Source organism: Bufo gargarizans, chromosome 3, assembly GCF_014858855.1.
Source record: "Bufo gargarizans isolate SCDJY-AF-19 chromosome 3, ASM1485885v1, whole genome shotgun sequence".
Classification (NCBI taxonomy): Eukaryota; Metazoa; Chordata; class Amphibia; order Anura; family Bufonidae; genus Bufo; species Bufo gargarizans.
The window spans coordinates 3,249,891-3,266,645 of record NC_058082.1 but is presented as its reverse complement, the minus strand read 5'-3'; the positions used below and the strand labels follow the sequence as shown (position 1 = coordinate 3,266,645).

General features: G+C 49.1%; 1 protein-coding gene across 1 annotated transcript in view; it reads left to right on the top strand.

Annotated features, from left to right (window-relative positions):
- The window catches only part of DCHS1 (dachsous cadherin-related 1), a 123,715-nt gene that overhangs the window by 39,462 nt on the left and 67,498 nt on the right, over positions 1-16,755 (top strand). Inside the window, exon 3 of the mRNA XM_044288281.1 lies at positions 15,682-15,858. Within this exon, the coding sequence (XP_044144216.1) occupies positions 15,682-15,858 (177 nt within the window). The remainder of the gene's footprint in view (positions 1-15,681; positions 15,859-16,755) is intronic.

The following is a 16,755-nucleotide window of genomic DNA, read 5'->3' as shown; positions in this document are numbered from 1 at the left end:
CTCACATTAGTGATGCCAGATATGTGCCCCTCACAGTAGTTATACCAGATATGTGCCCCCCACATCTGCGATGCCTGATATGTGCCCCCCACATCTGCGATGCCTGATATGTGCCCCATCACAGTAGTTATGCCCATATATGTGCCCCCTCACAGTAGTTATACCAGATATATGCCCCCTCACAGTAGTTATACCAGATATGTGCCCCCTCACAGGAGTAATACCCAGATATGTGCCCCCTCACAGTAGTTATGCCAGATATGTGCCTCCTCACAGTAGTTATACCAACATATGTGCCCCTTCACAGTGGTTATACCCAGATATGTGCCCCCTCACAGTAGTTATACCAGATATGTGCCCCCTCACAGTGGTTATACCCAGATATGTGCCCCCTCACAGTAGTTATACCAGATATGTGCCCCCTCACAGTAGTTATGGCCAGATATTTGCCCCCCTCACAGTAGTTATACCAGATATGTGCCCCTCACAGTAGTTATGCCCAGATATGTGCCCCCTCACAGTAGTTATACCAGATATGTGCCCCCTCACAGTAGTTATACCAGATATGTGACCCCTCACAGTAGTTATACCCAGACATGTGCCTCCTCGCAGTAGTTATACCCAGATATGTGCCCCCTCACAGTAGTTATACCAGATATGTGCCCCCTCACAGTAGTTATACCAGATATGTGACCCCTCACAGTAGTTATACCCAGACATGTGCCTCCTCGCAGTAGTTATACCCAGATATGTGCCCCCTCACAGTGGTTATACCCAGATATGTGCCCCCTCACAGTAGTTATACCAGATATGTGCCCCCTCACAGTAGTTATACCCAGATATATGCTCCTCACAGTAGTTATGCCCAGATATGTGCCCCTCACAGTAGTTATGGACAGATATGTGCCCCCTCACAGTAGTTATACCAGATATGTGACCCCTCACAGTAGTTATACCCAGACATGTGCCTCCTCACAGTAGTTATACCCAGATATGTGCCCCTCACAGTGGTTATACCCAGATATGTGCCTCCTCGCAGTAGTTATACCCAGACATGTGCCTCCTCGCAGTAGTTATACCCAGATATGTGCCTCCTCGCAGTAGTTATACCCAGATATGTGCCCCTCACAGTAGTTATACCCAGACATGTGCCTCCTCGCAGTAGTTATACCCAGATATGTGCCCCTCACAGTAGTTATACCCAGACATGTGCCTCCTCGCAGTAGTTATACCCAGATATGAGCCTCCTCGCAGTAGTTATACCCAGACATGTGCCTCCTCGCAGTAGTTATACCCAGATATGTGCCTCCTCGCAGTAGTTATACCCAGATATGTGCCCCTCACAGTAGTTATACCCAGACATGTGCCTCCTCGCAGTAGTTATACCCAGATATGAGCCCCTCACAGTGGTTATACCCAGATATGTGCCCCCTCACAGTAGTTATACCAGATATGTGCCCCCTCACAGTAGTTATTAGAGATGAGTGAATTGAAGTTGACGAAGTGTAATTCGATCTGAATTTCTGGGAAAATTTCATTCGCACCGAATCTGAATTTCCTCCCGCTTTGTGGTAACGAATCAAATTTTTTCCTAAAATGGCAGCTGCACATGTGAGGACATGGAGCAAGGAACTCTGGGAAGGCGGGATCAACCACAATGCAATGCATGTAGCCAATCAGCAGCCAGCCAGCCCTGTGATGTCACAGCCCTATAAATAGCGGCAGCCATCTTGGATTCTGCCATTTTCCAGTGCACTTAATGCAGAGAGACGTCAGCAGGCGCTAGGGACAGTGCGAGGAAAGACTTTAAAACTTTTATTTTGCTGAATAGAAGTTCAGGGAAAGATCATTAGAAGATCAGGGAAAGGTTAGGGAGGAATATTCTACAGCATTTCTGTAGAACAGGGTACAGTCGGGAGGTTACAGCCTGGGGAACAGGAACAATCCTATTACACCTTGCTGCACGGACTGCGGAGCCACATTGCAGTATACAGCTCTGTAACTCCAGCAAACCGCTCTTATTGGGATGAAGTGCTCTGTGATACCGGCATTAACAGGGTTATTACAAGGAAATCTACGTCTTATTAGCCCTTGTGCGGGGCAGTTATAGGTTCTAAAGCAGTTTTTGGCTTGTATTAGTGGGAAAAAAGGGCTTATTAGCCGTTGTGTGGTGAAGTGTGAAAATTACAGACTTTTTGGGGTGTTTTAATTTCAGACAGAGAAGTGCCCTGCACAGGGGAGGGGCAGAGGCCTCAATGTCTCTGGCGAAGGCAGAGGTCGCAGCAGAGTAAGGGTCCATTCACACGTCCCCAACATGGGACCCATTCATTTTCAATGGGGCCGGAATGTGCTGTCCGCATCCGTATTTGCGGATCCGCACTTCCGGGTCCACACTTGCGTTCCACAATAATATTGTTATATTTTAATAGTGCAGATGTTTTCCCACACGGCGATGTCCATTATGTGTATTTGACTATAAGTGGCAATCACTAGCTTCCCGCTGTGTTCATTGATGGCTAGTCCAGTGCTGCCACCTAGTTGTCTGTAGTGGTACATTCCACTAACAGCTGCTGGAGCCGGCTTGAGGCTTCAGACTATCAGTGCAGTGTAACAGGTTACACAATCTCAGCCGGGAAAGGCTGTTACGGGAGCGAGAATACGCACCTTATAGCTGATCGCGTACGTCTGTCATGGGTCTATGCTGTTTGAAACAGCAGAAACCCAGTGGCTTTGGTGTTCGCTGCACGCACAAGCGGATCCAACCCCTGCCATACATATATGGCGGAGGACGTGAAGGGGTTAAAGGGCCAGCACACGTGAACCTTAATCCGCATCAGCCAATGGCTGGTCACCTTCAGGAATGTGAAGCACAAGTCCCCTAGTTTGCTAGTTTCCTGCAAAGGTGTGCGGTTTATGGTGTCTGCCCAAGTACAGACTTCTGCCTGTTCGCTGCATAACCCTGGTCTGACCTCTGAATTGACCCTTCCTGACCCACCTTGACCTTGGACTGATTATTGGATTACACATTCTCCTTGGCCTGTTCCCGACTATGTTTTCTGCTGATCCCTTGGTGCTCTCCACCCGTGTCTCTTGCCTCCCTGGGTCAGCTGTCAACCACACCGGGACTGCGCCAGGAGGTAATGGCCTAATGGTTCCACTGCAGTAAAGGGCAGATTGCTGTACAGGGGCGATGAAGGGATGAATATAAAATACCGAAATTGGATTTGGAAAAAAAATAAAAAATTCTGTCACAGTTTTATGGGTTTTGTTTTCACTCTGCTCCCTATGTAGTAAAACTGACCTGTTCCCTTCATTCTCCAGTCAGTACGATTATAGTGATACCACATTTATGTCGTTTTATGTGTTTTGTGTTTACAGCGTTCCCTATGAGATAAAACTGACCTGTTCTCTTCATTCTCCGGTCAGTACGATTACAGCGATACCACATTTATATAGTTTCATGGGTTTTGTTTTTACAGCGTTCCCTATGAGAAAAAACTGACCTGTTCTCTTCATTCTCCGGGTCAGTACAATTACAGTGATACCACATTTATGTCGTTTTATGGGTTATGTTTTTACAGTGTTCCCTATGAGAAAAAACTGACCTGTTCTCTTCATTCTCCGGGTCAGTACAATTACAGTGATACCACATTTATGTCGTTTTATGGGTTATGTTTTTACAGTGTTCTCTGATATAAAACGGACCTGTTCCCTTCATTCTCTGGGTCAGTACGATTACAGTGATACTACATTTATGTCATTTTATGGGTTTTGTTTTTACAGCGTTCCCTATGAGATAAAACTGACCTGTTTCCTTCATTCTCCGGGTCAGTACGATTACAGAGACATCACTGTAACGGCACCGTTTCAGCAGACAAGGGGTTAAGATCCGCTTAGACGATATGCCCCTTTCCGAGAGACAGGCACAGCTACTGCAGAACACCAACCTCCCGAACTGGATACAAAATAGCACTCCAAACTGGAACCTCACAAGTAGCTGTCAGTCAGACGAACAGGAAAAGCGTATCAGTCAGCTTACACTCCTGGCAATCAGTCTCCAACAGCATACAGGGAATCCCCCAATAACGAGACAAGGCTCCGTGTTGAGGGTCAAGCAGTGATCTGAAGTGCTGGCACACCCAGCCTGGTTTTTATTACAGTTTTTGCAGATACAGGACAGATACAACATATCCCCACAATGCATCATGGTTTCCTCCCCTCTGTCCCGGAGACGACCGAACACAATCCAATTATCTCTCAGGACAAAGGGGAGATCACCAATACACATGTGGAGACAACAGGACAGGAATCACCACCCAAACACACAATGGCACACCCCCACAGCAAACACAGACATTTAACATATGCCCAGATAGCTCAAGTCTGAGTGCATATCATTAGGTGAATGGCACTCAGAATACACAAATACAATGATATTAGCTATCTGGGTGCCCTCACATAACATACAATTTAACCGAACGCATAATAACATAAAATACAATTCTACAGACAGAGTTAAGCTGTGCGGCCGGTCTGTCTTCTCCTTTACAGTTACTATGGGCCATAATCCTGAGGCAAGAGGCTTTTAAACAGTCCTCTCCAAAACCCAGTGGCGAGGTTGGTTTCGCCACACATCTCCCCCCCCCAGGGAAGACTAACCAGATACCTGACCTCACGCCGGTCGGTACCTGAGTTAGTCTGGCAGCCCACCCACAACCCAATACTGGACCTGCTGAATTTCGTAGCCTGTCTCTGTCCAGTAAGTCCACCAAGGTGATGTTGGAAGCTGGTACTCCCGGTCTCTGTGTTGCTCCCTGGTTTGGAGTGGAGGTTGCTTTGTGGGCAGGGATCAGCGGTACTCAGCCCTGGTGCCAGCGCTACCACGGAAGAAGCCTGGTTGGAGCCTGGTTGTTGGAGGGGGAGACCGACTGTCTCTACCCCCTGTGCTGTAAGTGCAGAGACCACGGTCCCATCTGCACTGTTGTGGGGCTTACTGTCTCCCCCTGGTGCGTTAAGCTGCCGCTGGGGAGAGGGGGTAGCGAGCTCCTCTCCCATACATACTTCCAGCCGCTGGGGAGAGCGACCGACCGCCTCCGCTCCCAATACAGTGTCCTGCTGCTGGGGAAAGGAGACTGGGCTCTCCATTCCCTGTAGGACACTCTGCCGCTGGGGGACAGGACCGACTGTCTCTGCCCCCTGTAACTCCGCCTGCCGCTGGGGAATGGAGACTCGGCTCCCAATTCCCAAAAAATCATGCTGCTGCTGGGGGGCAGGAACAACTACCTCTGCCCCCTGTAACTCAGCCTGCCGCTGGGGAGGGAGGCCGTTGCTCTCCTCTCCCTGCATTTCACACTGCCTTCCCGGCATATCACTCTGCTGCTGGGGGGCAGGAACAACTACCTCTGCCCCCTGTAACTCAGCCTGCCGCTGGGGAGGGAGGCCGCTGCTCTCCCCTCCCTGCACTTCACACTGCCTTCCCGGCATATCACTCTGCTGCTGGGGGGCAGGAACAACTACCTCTGCCCCCTGTAACTCAGCCTGCCGCTGGGGAGGGAGGCCGCTGCTCTCCTCTCCCTGCATTTCACACTGCCTTCCCGGCACATCACTCTGCTGCTGGGGGGCAGGAACAACTACCTCTGCCCCCTGTAACTCAGCCTGCCGCTGGGGAGGGAGGCCGCTGCTCTCCTCTCCCTGCACTTCACACTGCCTTCCCGGCATATCACTCTGCTGCTGGGGGGCAGGAACAACTACCTCTGCCCCCTGTAACTCAGCCTGCCGCTGGGGAGGGAGGACGCTGCTCTCCTCTCCCTGCATTTCACACTGCCTTCCCGGCATATCACTCTGCTGCTGGGGGGCAGGAACAACTACCTCTGCCCCCTGTAACTCAGCCTGCCGCTGGGGAGGGAGGCCGCTGCTCTCCCCTCCCTGCACCTCACACTGCCGCTGGGGAATGGAGACTGGGCTCCCACTGTCCCGCAACCGCAACCTCCGATGGAGGTCCACCCAACGTGGCAGCTGACCGTCACCTTCTGCCCGGTATAGTAGGGTCGTAGACACTAGATTCCTCACGAACTTCACGTATTTCTCAGCTGGATTGGGTCCGAAGAAGTTCAGCCGCAACCACATCATACGGTCAAATTCCTCCACAGAGTATCTGTACTCCACTGCTGGTTCCATCCTGGTGCTTTTAGGGTCGCTGTACTGAGACATGCGTTGCCCTTAAGTTGTAAAATCCAAAGAAATGGTGTCTCCTGTAGCTGTCCTTCTGGCTGTAGGAACGATCCCGCTGCTTGCCACCAATGTAACGGCACCGTTTCAGCGGACAAGGGGTTAAAATCCGTTCAGGCGATATGCCCCTTTCCGAGAGACAGGCACAGCTACTGCAGAACACCAACCTCCCGAACTGGATACAAAATAGCACTCCAAACTGGAACCTCACAAGTAGCTGTCAGTCAGACGAACAGGAAAAGCGTATCCGTCAGCTTACACTCCTGGCAATCAGTCTCCAACAGCATACAGGGAATCCCCCAATAACGAGACAAGGCTCCGTGTTGAGGGTCAAGCAGTGATCTGAAGTGCTGGCACACCCAGCCTGGTTTTTATTACAGTTTTTGCAGATACAGGACAGATACAACATATCCCCACAATGCATCATGGTTTCCTCCCCTCTGTCCCGGAGACGACCGAACACAATCCAATTATCTCTCAGGACAAAGGGGAGATCACCAATACACATGTGGAGACAACAGGACAGGAATCACCACCCAAACACACAATGGCACACCCCCACAGCAAACACAGACATTTAACATATCCCCAGATAGCTCAAGTCTGAGTGCATATCATTAGGTGAATGGCACTCAGAATACACAAATACAATGATATTAGCTATCTGGGTGCCCTCACATAACATACAATTTAACCGAACGCATAATAACATAAAATACAATTCTACAGACAGATTTAAGCTGTGCGGCCGGTCTGTCTTCTCCTTTACAGTTACTATGGGCCATAATCCTGAGGCAAGAGGCTTTTAAACAGTCCTCTCCAAAACCCAGTGGCGAGGTTGGTTTCGCCACAATCACATTTATATAGCTTTATGGGTTGTGTTTACAGCGTTCCCTATGAGATAAAACTGACCTGTTCCCTTCATTCTCCGGGTCAGTACGATTACAGTGATACGATTAGAGTGATACCACCTTAGTATAGTTTCATGGTGTAACGGACCGTTTCAGTAGACAAGGGGTTGAGATCCATTTAGGCGATATGCCCCTTTCTGAGAGACAGGCACAGCTACTGCAGAACACTAAACTCCCGAACTGGATACAAAATAGCACTCCAAACTGGAACCTCGCGAATAGCTGCTAGCAGACGAACAGGAAAAGCATACAATCAGCTTACACTCCTGGCAATCGGTCTCTAACAGCATACAGGGAATCCCCCCAATAACGAGACAAGGCTCCGTGTTGAGGGTCAAGCAGGAACTGACTGTACTTCAAGTACAACCTCTTTTATTCATAAAAAACAAACATAGTACCGCCCACAGGGTTTTGAAATCCAACCAATCAATATTTTACAACACACACAATGCAAGTACAGCAACCAATCGTTCACCCCCCCCCAGAGGACCATAAGGGAGACTGCGACACAGGACAGATACAACACGAGGCAAGAGGCTTTTAAACAGGCCTCTCCAAAACCCAGTGGCGAGGTTGGTTTCGCCACACATCTCCCCCTCCCAGGAAAGACTAACTAGATACCTGACCTCACGGTCAGTACCTGAGTTAGTCTGGCAGGCCAACCACAACCCAATACTGTACCTGTTGAATCTTGGGGCCTGGTTCTGTTCTGTATGTCCCCAGCTGTTGAGTGTGCATCTGCTACTCCTTGCTTTGTGGTTCTCCAGCTTGGAGCTGTAGGTACTTGGTGGGCAGAGGCCGACTGCGCTCTGCCCAGATGCCAGCTCTTCTGCTGGGGATGCCTGTGGGAAGTCAGTCTCTGGACAAGAGGATAGGGGAGTGCAGAGGCCGACTGCGCTCTGCCCTGATGCCAGCTCTTCTGCTGGGGTGAGGGGGGTACAAGCCAGTCCTGTAACAAGGGGGTCGGTGGAGCAGAGGCTAGCGGCTCTCTGCCCTGATGCCAGCTCTTCCGCTGGGAAGGGATCAGTGGGTATTGCAGGCCCTGCATCCCCTGCCCCCAGAACTCGGTTGGGAAGTAGCTGGGAAGGGGAGGGCTCGCTTACCTCCTCCACCTGGTATCCCTGCGGAGATTGCTGGAGATCTGGTTGTTTGAGGGGGAGACCGACTGTCTCCTCTTTGGCTAAACAGCCCTGTTGCTGGGGGACAGGACCGACTGTCCCTACCCCCTGTGCTGTAAGTGCAGAGACTACGGTCCCATCTGCACTGTTGTGGGGCTTACTGTCTCCCCCTGGTAAGTTAAGCTGCCGCTGGGGAATGGAGACTAGGCTCCCAGTTCCCAACAAATCCTTCTGTTGCTGTGGGATGGAGACTGGGCTCCCAAGTCCCAACAACTCAATCTGCTGCTGGGGGACAGGACCGACTGTCTCTGCCCCCTGTAACTCAGCCTGCCGCTGGGGAATGGAGACTGGGCTCTCAATTCCCAATAAATCACACGGCTGCTGGGGAATGGAGACTGGGCTCCCAATTCCCTGTAAATTACGGATCCGCCGCTGGGGAGAGGTGGTAGCAAGCTCCTCTCCCATACATACTTCCATACTCTGTGGAGGGAGAACGACTGTCTCTGCTCTCAATACAGTGTCCTGCTGCTGGGGAAAGGAGACTGGGCTCTCTATTCCCTGCTGGACACTCTGCCGCTGGGGAATGGAGACTGGGCTCCTAATTCCCGGCACATCACTCGGCCGCTAGGGAATGGAGACTGGGCTCCCAATTCCCAAAAAATCATGCTGCTGCTGGGGGGCAGGAACAACTACCTCTGCCCCCTGTAACTCAGTCTGCCGCTGGGGAGGGAGGACGCTGCTCTCCTCTCCCTGCATTTCACACTGCCGCTGGGGAATGGAGACTGGGCTCCCAATTCCCTGCAGGACCGGTGGAGAGACCTCGGTCTCTACCGGCCACCTGGGGTCCTTCCCAGTAACGCTCTACAACATCTGCCCTGCTGAATGGGTCTGGACCTGGGTCTGACTTCTTGCTGTCCTGCTGAGCCTTGACAATGGAGTGGAAGAGATCTCGGTGGTCCTGCTCCAGTTCCCACTCCAGGGTTGCTAGGTGAGCCAGGTCTTGCTCTACCTCATGGGGGTCATCCCACTCATGCCTAGCCTCCCTCTCATAGAAAATGTCCTGAAGTCTGGTTTGCACAGGGCTCCCGAAGTCAGGCTCTGCAAAGGACTCCCATAACAAGCCAGGACCATCAAACTCCTCTCCCTCTGGCTTGTCATGCTCGGCTGTCCAGGGTATATACTGTGCCATATACCACCAAAGCACCTGGTAGGCATCCTCCAGCCATAGCTCCTGCCATACCCGGTGCTCTAGTTCCTTCACCCATTCCTCCAGGGTCTCCTCTCCCAGGAAGGGCATCCGCAGGGCCACTTGCTTCTGCAACCGCTGCTCTTCACTGGGGAGACTCTCACCCCGCTGGTATTGTACATTATCCAGGGCCTGGTACCAGATGCCTTTCCTTAATGCATCCCGGCCATCCAGGTCCTCCTCCTCGTATAACACTGCTGGTTCCATCCTGTTGTTTTTAGGGTCGCTGTACTGGGACATGCGTTGCCCTTAAATTGTAGAATCCACAGAAATGGTGTCTCCTGTAGCTGTCCTTCTGGCTGTAGGAACGATCCCGCTGCTTGCCACCTATTGTAACGGACCGTTTCAGCAGACAAGGGGTTAAAATCCGTTTAGGCGATTATGCCCCTTTCTGAGAGACAGGCACAGCTACTGCAGAACACCAAACTCCCGAACTGGATACAAAATAGCACTCCAAACTGGAACCTCGCGAATAGCTGCTAGCAGACTAACAGGAAAAGCATACAGTCAGCTTACACTCCTGGCAATCAGTCTCTAACAGCATACAGGGAATCCCCCCAATAACGAGACAAGGCTCCGTGTTGAGGGTCAAGCAGTGGTCTGACTGTACTTCAAGTACAGCCTCTTTTATTCATAAAAAACAAACATAGTACTGCCCACAGGGTTTTGAAATCCAACCAATCAATATCTTACAACACACACAATGCAAGTACAGCAACCAATCGTTCACGCCCCCCAGAGGACCAGAAGGGAGACTGCGACACAGAACAGATACAACATATCCCCACAATGCATCATGGTTTCCTCCTCTCTGTCCTGGAGACAACCGAAGAGCAATCCAATTATCTCTCAAGACAAAGGGAAATCGCCAATACACATGTGGAGACAACAGGACAGACATCACCATTTAAACATACAATGGGACAAAGGCACAATGGAACAATGGAACACACCCAGCATTTTCCTCCCCTCTGTCTATCCACCCAACTGTCTCCCAAGCTGACAAGTTACACAAACATATATACGCTTGGTTCTTTAAAGTGGTATACCCATATGCCCTAACATCATACGTACAGGAATTACCGTATATAGTGGCTGGGTTTGCCACAGGGCCATAATCCCGAGGCAAGAGGCTTTTAAACAGGCCTCTCCAAAACCCAGTGGCGAGGTTGGTTTCGCCACACTTGGGTTCCGTTTTTACAGTGTTCCCTATGAGATAAAACTGACCTGTTCTCTTCTTTCTCCGGGTCAGTACGATTACAGAGATACCACATTTATATAGCTTTATAGGTTCTGTTTTTACAGCGTTCCCTATGAGATAAAACTGACCTGTTCTCTTCTTTCTCTGGGTCAGTACGATTACAGAGATACCACATTTATATAGCTTTATAGGTTCTGTTTTTACAGCGTTCCCTATGAGATAAAACTGACCTGTTCTCTTCATACTCCGGGTCAGTACGATTACAGTGATAGCACATTAGTATAGTTTCATGGGTTCTGTTTTTACACAGTTCCCTGTGAGATAAAACTGACCTGTTCTCTTCATTCTTTGTGTAATGACCGGCGCCACGCACAGGGAGGGAAAAGGGAAGGCCCTGCCCAAGGGAGAGGGAAAGGTGGTGACCCCTGACTCACCTTGCGGCTGGCACCTGACTGCCCTGACATCCCTAGACGGGTTCCTCACCTGTGCGGCTATCACGTGCCTAAACCCTGGTTTTCCCTAAGATGAGCCCTAGATAGTGAACGGGCCGGTGGGATCGCTAGTCCACACCACTGACACTAAGAGGGAAACACCAGGGAGAGGACAGACAATACAGACAAACACATAAACCCAGGTGGGCGACAACAGCAGACCCCAAAGGCCCAACAGGGATCCGGAGGGAAACGTTCTGGACCAACAACCAGAGAACGCAGCAACACAGCTCCAGTGAGTCAGTATAGAAGTCCAGGCAGGAAGCTCTATCTCTGGCAACCAGAGAAGTGGGAGAGGGGAATATAAGGAGGTTGGGAGTGCTGGACAAGAAACAGCTGAGGAGAAGGAGCTACGGATCCCTGAGTGAGCCAAAAAGGGTTGCAAAGTAAACCCAGAAAGCTACCATAAGGAAACAGCCCTATCTTACATAGAGCGCGCAGCCAACCGCTGCGACTTCCTGACCCCGGGTATAACGGAGTCAGGCGTGGGTCTTGACACCCTCGTGACACTTTGGGTCAGTACGATTACGGTGATACCACATTTATGTCGTTTTATGGGTTTTGTTTTTACAGCGTTCCCTATGAGATAAAACTGACCTGTTCCCTTCATCCTCCGGGTCAGTATGATTACAGTGATACCACATTTATATAGTTTTATAGGTTCTATTTTTACAGCGTTCCCTATGAGATAAAACTGACCTGTTCCCTTCATTCTCCGGGTCAGTACGATTACAGTGATACCACATTTATATAGTTTTATGGGTTGTGCTTACAGCGTTCCCTATGAGATAAAACTGACCTGTTCCCTTCATTCTCCGGGTCAGTACGATTACAGTGATACCACATTTATATAGTTTTATAGGTTCTATTTTTACAGCGTTCCCTATGAGATAAAACTGACCTGTTCCCTTCATTCTCCGGGTCAGTACGATTACAGTGATACCACATTTATATAGTTTTATAGGTTCTATTTTTTCAGCGTTCCCTATGAGATAAAACTGACCTGTTCCCTTCATTCTCCGGGTCAGTACGATTACAGTGATACCACATTTATATAGTTTTATGGGTTTTGTTTTTACAGCGTTCCCTATGAGATAAAACTGACCTGTTCCCTTCATCCTCCGGGTCAGTATGATTACAGTGATACCACATTTATATAGTTTTATAGGTTCTATTTTTTCAGCGTTCCCTATGAGATAAAACTGACCTGTTCCCTTCATTCTCCGGGTCAGTACGATTACAGAGACATCACATTTATATAGCTTTATGGGTTGTGCTTACAGCGTTCCCTATGAGATAAAACTGACCTGTTCCCTTCATTCTCCGGGTCAGTACGATTACAGTGATACCACATTTATATAGTTTTATGGGTTTTGTATTTACAGTGTTCTCTATGAGATAAAACTGACCTGTTCTCCTCATTCTCCGGGTCAGTACGATTACAGTGATACCACATTTATATAGCTTTATAGGTTTTGTATTTACAGCGTTCCCTATGAGATAAAACTGACCTGTTTCCTTCATTCTCCGGGTCAGTACGATTACAGAGACATCACATTTATATAGCTTTATAGGTTTTGTATTTACAGCGTTCCCTATGAGATAAAACTGACCTGTTCCCTTCATTCTCCGGGTCAGTACGATTACAGAGATACCACATTTATGTAGTTTTCCTTACTGCTTTAATACTGCCCCCCTCCCCTTCCCCGACCTTATAATTTTTTTGATATTGCTGTCCTTGGAGCTGTGTGAGGACTCTTTTTTGCAGGGAGATCTGTACTTTTCAGTGATATCATTTTCGAGTGTGTGTGACTTTTTGATAAGCAAACACAAAGGCACGCTCCCACTCCGCTGATGGAAAACCTCACTCGGACTTTCGGAGTGGGGGAGAACTGGAAATGGAGAAAGGAATGTCCAGCTAAAGGATGACTTCTAAACCATTTATTGATTTCCCTGAAAAAAAATACTATTCCATGATTGACACCGACAGAACAGGCTACGCGTTTCAAACCACCAGGTTCTTAATTATGACCTTCTGGGACTTTTGATTACTTTTTATTAAATTTTTGTGCAGCGGAAACTGAGAAAAAATGGCCATTTAGAATTTTGTATTCTGTGATCGGCATTTATCTATCACAGAACTCAACATTCACTGTATTCCAATACAGTGCTGCCCCCTGCTGGCCTGTATTGGTATATACCAATGATGGGTATCGAGCCTGCTTGAGGCTTCGGGCTATCACTGGGATATTACAGCTTCTCTGGTCTCAGCCACGGCTCTTGCATCTTATCCGCTGAAATGCCATGGTCACATTTGACCGTGGCATCTAAGGGGTTAAATGTCTGCGATCGGCCTCATGGCTGATCGCAGACGTTAGCCCTTGGTCTCTGCTGTTTAAAACAGCAGAAACCCGGCAGCTATGCTGCGTCCGCATGCACCATCCTTAAAGTGATGACTTCTGCCGTACATGTCCAGGGGAGGTCACCAAGGGGTTAAAAAATGTAAATTAAAATAGAGGGCGTGCAAGTGTAAAAAAATATGAATCATGCAACGCTATTTCAAAAGTGCTTGAGAAAGAGAGTGGTTCACGTTCAAAACGCGTTGCACTGATTCATATTGTTTCACTCCTGCACTGTCGGTATCTTTCAGCTAAGCAGCCTTTTGTGTAGGAGCAGCGCTCCTTTTGGCCGACCGGTCCTCTCACATCAGTGGCTGAGCTCACAATGGTGTCCATGCTTCAGAGCACACAGCCTGATAGACCAGCCAATATCCTGCCTCCTGATTGGCTGTCAGGCTGACTGCAGAGCATTGTGGGCAAGTCATGGGATCCTCCATCTTTCCTGCCCTGTTTCCCTCGATAATCCACTGAACCTCAAATGTAAAATGCGGACACTATTTTGCAGTTTGTCTGAAACATTTTGCCAAAACTTTGGATTCATTTGGAAGAACGTTTGAGAAATTCATAAAGTATCCGATTAGTTTAGAATCGATTTGCTTATCTTTGGAAATACTTATGGCACGAGGCCCAGACATCCCAGCCTGAAGCTCCATGTGCCATAAAGGTGGACGCCGTCGCCACGCCATTGATGAGCCATTGGAGTAGTAAAGGCCCATCGCCAAACTGTGATGTGTATGGGGCGATTCCACAAACAAGTGGTGGCACAGGTCAACAAGTTCTTCTCAGGGAGAGGCACCCAACAGAATGGCTGCAGCAGGCTTCATAGTCCCTAGGTTGAGGCCTAGAGGTCAGGCTGAACCTCCAAATACTGCCGCCTCTTGTCTGAGGGACTCCCTACCAGAGAAGACACCTTAGATGCGGTGGCGCCACCAGGGACGTGCTTGGTAGCTTGCACGCCATTCACACTTGCCATGGTCAGACTGCTGTTAACACAGGCCACAGTTCGCATTGGACACTACAGGGTAATTTATTAAGACCGGCATTTTAAACCCTGCACTGGCGGTGGATCGCCAAAGTTATGAAGAGGCGCAGGCCGGCTTCCGAGCTTCCGAGTGTCTTACATTTAGACCATGTTCTACACCTAAGGGTGCATTCACATGCTCGCAAAATGGGTCTGCATCCGTTCCACAATTTTGCGGAATGGGTGCGGATGCATTTATTTTCAATGGGGCCACAAAAGATGCGGACAGAGCCCACAGTGAGCTGTCCACATCCGCAATTCCGTTCCGCAGCCTCGCAAAAAAATGTCCACTGACAAGAAAATATACTTCCCTACCTCGTGAGATTTCCCAACCCTCGTCACTTCCAGTCAGCTGGACACCGGCCGACACTGCGCATGATTTTTCTCTTCCCTAACAGCTGGTGAGGCTCCCAGCGTATGCGCAGTGTCGGCTGGTGTCCATCTGAGAACATCCATATGATCACCACGCCTGCGCACTGGCCCGTAATTTTTCCCTACTCCAACCGCTGGTGAGGCTCCCGGTGCATGCGCAGTGTCGGCCGGTGTCCAGCTAACTGTGCTGTAAAATTTCACTACACCGTCGCTGTGCGCCTGCGCGGCACGCCACACCTCCAGCACACCTCCTCACGTCATGACCGGTGCGGCCGGAAGTGACGAGGGTAGGGAAATCTCACAAGGTAGGGAAATATAACGGAACACCGGCGGCCATGTGGGGTCCAGTCTATGCTGCTCCAGGGCCATCTAGTGGCCGGCACTAACATTGCAGGCATACGTTTAGTGCATTCACATTTATATTGTCATACTCGGTTACACTAGTGATGGGGGGGGGGGCATGTTACACAAAAACATCAAAGTAAATGAAATACACAAATATACTACACTGTGCATCTCTAGTACAGCTGGAAGACATAGCTAAACTGCAGTTTGATTGGTACTGACACACCCAGGTGAACCAGGCTTTTACTGACACTGTCTCACTTTATGGCTATGTTGCAAAGACATTTTATTTTGTCACAGGTGCTGATACTTTGCACTGCCTCATGGATTCTCTGTTGCTGTTTTCCAGGTCTCAGCATCAGATGCAGACGGTGGAAGTCTTGGGACAGTGTTGTACTCTCTCAGCCCCTCATCTCCTCCTCAGTTCCAGATCCACTCAGAGACTGGAGAAATCTGCCTCTCAGACACCTTGGATAGAGATGATGGAGAACGCTTTTTCCTCCTTCACGTGACAGCCACAGATGGGGTGAGGCCTCCTACCTCGATATCCAGATATAAAACAGTCTACGATTATGCACATATTCTTGAGTATTCAGAAAACAATGAGCCATTTATATGTCCATCAGTCATAGGAGCTAGAGTATGGAGACATCAGTCATAGGAGCTAGTGTATGGAGACATCAGTCATAGGAGCTAGAGTATGGAGACATCAGTCATAGGAGCTAGTGTATGGAGACATCAGTCATAGGAGCTAGTGTATGGAGACATCAGTCATAGGAGCTAGTGTATGGAGACATCAGTCATAGGAGCTAGAGTATGTAGACATCAGTCATAGGAGCTAGAGTATGGAGACATCAGTCATAGGAGCTAGAGTATGGAGACATCAGTCATAGGAGCTAGAGTATGGAGACATCAGTCATAGGAGCTAGAGTATGGAGACATCAGTCATAGGAGCTAGTGTATGGAGACATCAGTCATAGGAGCTAGTGTATGGAGACATCAGTCATAGGAGCTAGTGTATGGAGACATCAGTCATAGGAGCTAGTGTATGGAGACATCAGTCATAGGAGCTAGTGTATGGAGACATCAGTCATAGGAGCTAGAGTATGGAGACATCAGTCATAGGAGCTAGAGTATGGAGACATCAGTCATAGGAGCTAGTGTATGGAGACATCAGTCATAGGAGCTAGAGTATGGAGACATCAGTCATAGGAGCTAGTGTATGGATACATCAGTCATAGGATCTGCAGTATGTAGATATCAGTCATAAGATCCAGAGTATGGAGACATCAGTCATAGGAGCTAGTGTATGGCGACATCAGTCGAAGGATCTAGAGTATGGAGACATCAGTCATAGGAGCTAGTGTATGGAGACATCAGTCATAGGAGCTAGAGTATGGAGACATCAGTCATAGGAGCTAGT